Raw genomic sequence first — 3325 nt, 5'->3', positions numbered from 1 at the left:
ACACAGATGCAGCAAAGAACTCAGATCTTAAATCTCACACAGGAAATTAATGGTCAACAGCCCTGGCCTTCTTTCCACACCTAAAGGTTTAAAAGTGTGAGGCACAAACAGGTGACAATTGACAACATGTCAGAACCTCTGAAGATGCTCCTGCTCCTGAGCCTCCTGGTGGCTGTCCTGCCAGTCAGCACTGAAGGAGGTAAGCAACCATTCCCCTCCCTAGAGTCTTGTGTGTGTCACACTGACACTTCCATAGTGTCCCAGTCAGGTTCTGTCTAAGGTCTGCACCTCACTCAGTTCATCTGAGAAGTTTGCAGAGCCCCAGCCTAGCAGTGGTTAAATGGGCTCTGAAATCAAAACAAACTACTTGTAATGTCACATAGTAAGACAGATCTTCACCAACTAACAGAGAGGAATTACAAAACTATCAAAAGACCCTATAGGAAAGATAGAGTTGAAAATGAAGGCTGCAGTTCTGATTGGCCAAACCTAAGAGTGGGCAGCTTTATCCCTTGACTGACATGTGGATTGGGACCTAAAGAACTTGACTTGTCTATGTTCTTCTGAGCCATACAGGTCTGCCATGACACAATCTAACAGGGCCAGCTAAGTGTGGCTTCATCACTGCTCTAAAGGTTGTTGGAAACAGGTTGACACAGGAGCCTACAACCCATCTCCCCATCTCACTAGGATCCCTACAACTCTGTGTTCTTCCTTCTAAGTGCTAAGGCTATTTCAATGCCTTAGGAAGACAATCCCATGCTGAAGTTCATACTATATTAGGAACTCCTCTCAACTACTGGCATAGAACATTTGAGGGATTTTCATTGTTTGTACAAGAGTATTGCTGTTTCTAAGTGGTGTCCTTGCTATATATCAAGAATCAGAATAGAGAAAAGGAAGACAGAGTTTTCTATCCCAATAGTGCTTCATGCTAACCTCAGGCACAGCCCAGTGCCTAAGTGAGCAGGACTCCAGGGGAAGCAACTGTTTCTGGTTGATGTATTCTAGGTCTTCTGGACAATGTATGCTTACACTTTCCCATATGGATACATGTGGTTTAAGTGATATAGGGGGAAAAAACTTGGTTCCAACATTGGTACAAGAAGAAATTGAAAACTTAGGAAAAGGTAACATCATACTACAAGCCCTGCATGATCATCCACAGAAGCCAGAGATATTTACCTGGTATGAGACAGGCACTACAAAAGGTTCTCTTCTTCATGTCAAATCCACATACTCCCCTGGCCCTTATCCCAGAAACCAGGTATGTTGCACAGTTTCCATGAGCACAGACGTTCAGAACAAATTTTCTCTTTCAGGAGAAATAATGTGGGGTACAGAGGCCAAACCCCACTCCCATCCCTACATGGCATGCTTAAAGATTCATACAAGCGGATCAGATGAACCTATATGTGGTGGTTTCCTGGTGGCAAAAGACATCGTAATGACAGCAGCTCACTGTTATGCAAGGTAAGGAGAAGCAACAGGGTCTTTGTTGCCTGGGACTGACTAATAAGAACAGATCCAGTCTGTCCTTCAAAATTGAACTAAGGTGAGATCAAACTCCCTTTATCCAATTTGACCTAAACTGATTGTGGAACAGGGGATCCGATGCAGTCAGTGAAGGATCTGAATGCCTGGGATACTTCTGAGCCCTAAAACACAACCTTCCTCACGAATTTCTTGCTACTTGACTCAGCCAAGCTCTGCCTTAGGCTGAGCCCTCTACCTGCATTTCAGAGAATGATATACTGCTCCCACGTTGTACTTAATCTATTTTGTTTTCAAAGGAATTTAAGTGTAATCTTGGGTGCTCATAATATCAAAGAACTGAAAAACACCCAGATCATCCCTGTTATTAAAGCCATCAGCCACGAGCGCTATAATAGTGATACAAAGGCCAATGACATCATGTTACTCAAGGTACCATATTTCTGATTATTTTGGAGCACTCCGCAGATTACTAGTGTATCAGACCAATGCTCTCTCTGGGGGGCTGATCTGTGGTACCAGGATGATAGATTGGGTTTGGGGGCTTTCTATTTGGGGAATATATGGTCAACCCCATAAGCTTACTGAGGTACCAGACCTGAATCTTTCTTCTTCATCCTTGTTATCAGCTGAAAAACAAAGCTCAACTCAATAAAGCTGTGAAGACCATTGCCCTTCCAAAGAGCCAGGATTGGGTGAAACCTAAGCAGGTGTGCACAGTAGCAGGCTGGGGAAAACTGGCCAATGGTACACTGCCTAACAAACTTCAGGAAGTCAAGCTAGAAGTCCAAGAAAGTGATGTGTGCCAAAAACTGTCCCAAAGCTACAACAATTCCATCCAGCTCTGTGTGGGAAATCCCAAGGAGAAGAAGGCTACTGGTAAGGTAAGGACATGGCCATCTTCAAATGTTTTCCGGGAGCAGAGATATAATGTAGACACAGTCAAGCCTTCTCCCACTGTGCAACTGCTGCTAGTCTAGAGTTTATGGAGGGATCAACCCAAAGGGATCCACCATTTTCCCTCAGCAAAATATGTCCTTTAACCATGAGAAAATAGGAGAGCTAGAGTCTACTGAGACTGAAGACAGGACACATCAGGCCCAGACACTCTAGGTAGAGAGTCACAGAGTTCATTGACCTCCTTCCCATCTTGGACCCAGGTCAATGGTGGCAGTTAGCCTTTCCATCTGAAAACCCAGGCCCTAGTGGGAACAGAGAAGAACAGGGAGAAAATGAGTCTGGCAAGAGGTGATGATATTTACTAAGACTTCCCATTTTTCTGTCCACAGGGAGATTCTGGAGGACCCTTTGTGTGCCATAGTGTGGCCCAGGGCATTGTCAGTCATCAACTTCGTTCCAAGAATCCTCCACGGGTTTTCACCAGAATCTCAAGCTTTATACCTTGGATTAAGAAAACAATGAAACTCCTTCAACAACCATAGAAGACAAGCCCTGTGCCTGGGACAGTGTCCAACATCCTGGGATACAGCTATCTGAAACTTAATAAAGAGATCTGTCTGCATAAAAGAGCTGGCATTCAGATGGTGTGGCTGTCTATAAAGGGTGGAGGGGGAAAAAGGAACCAAGATACATACCCCAGTAGGGCCTTGATTATTAAATATTTCCTATGTCTTCCATTTGATTTCATTAAAATATTCATGGTTAACAAAAGAAAAATGTTTAAAGGCACCAATAGATACTACCCACATTGAAAATGGAGAGCCCAGAAGAAAGTGACCATAGGGCATCCTTGTTAAGTTAATTCAGGAACATAGTTGATCCCTGGTCTGCTGTAGAATAATCCTTTTGACACCATGAAGATGTGTTGCTT

At 43.8% G+C, this 3325-nt stretch overlaps 1 protein-coding gene across 1 annotated transcript; it reads left to right on the top strand.

Annotated features, from left to right (window-relative positions):
• Positions 1-3021, top strand: LOC100751926 (granzyme-like protein 2). Its single transcript, XM_027390055.2, has 5 exons — positions 1-199; positions 1323-1473; positions 1794-1926; positions 2124-2378; positions 2784-3021. The coding sequence occupies exons 1-5, from the start codon at positions 127-129 to the stop codon at positions 2934-2936; spliced, it is 765 nt and encodes a 254-aa protein (XP_027245856.1). The 5' UTR covers positions 1-126; the 3' UTR covers positions 2937-3021.
• Positions 3022-3325: the final 304 nt, after the last annotated feature.

Source organism: Cricetulus griseus (genome assembly GCF_003668045.3).
Source record: "Cricetulus griseus strain 17A/GY chromosome 1 unlocalized genomic scaffold, alternate assembly CriGri-PICRH-1.0 chr1_1, whole genome shotgun sequence".
Classification (NCBI taxonomy): Eukaryota; Metazoa; Chordata; class Mammalia; order Rodentia; family Cricetidae; genus Cricetulus; species Cricetulus griseus.
The sequence above is the reverse complement of the archived record's forward strand: the minus strand, read 5'-3'. Positions and strand labels throughout refer to the sequence as shown.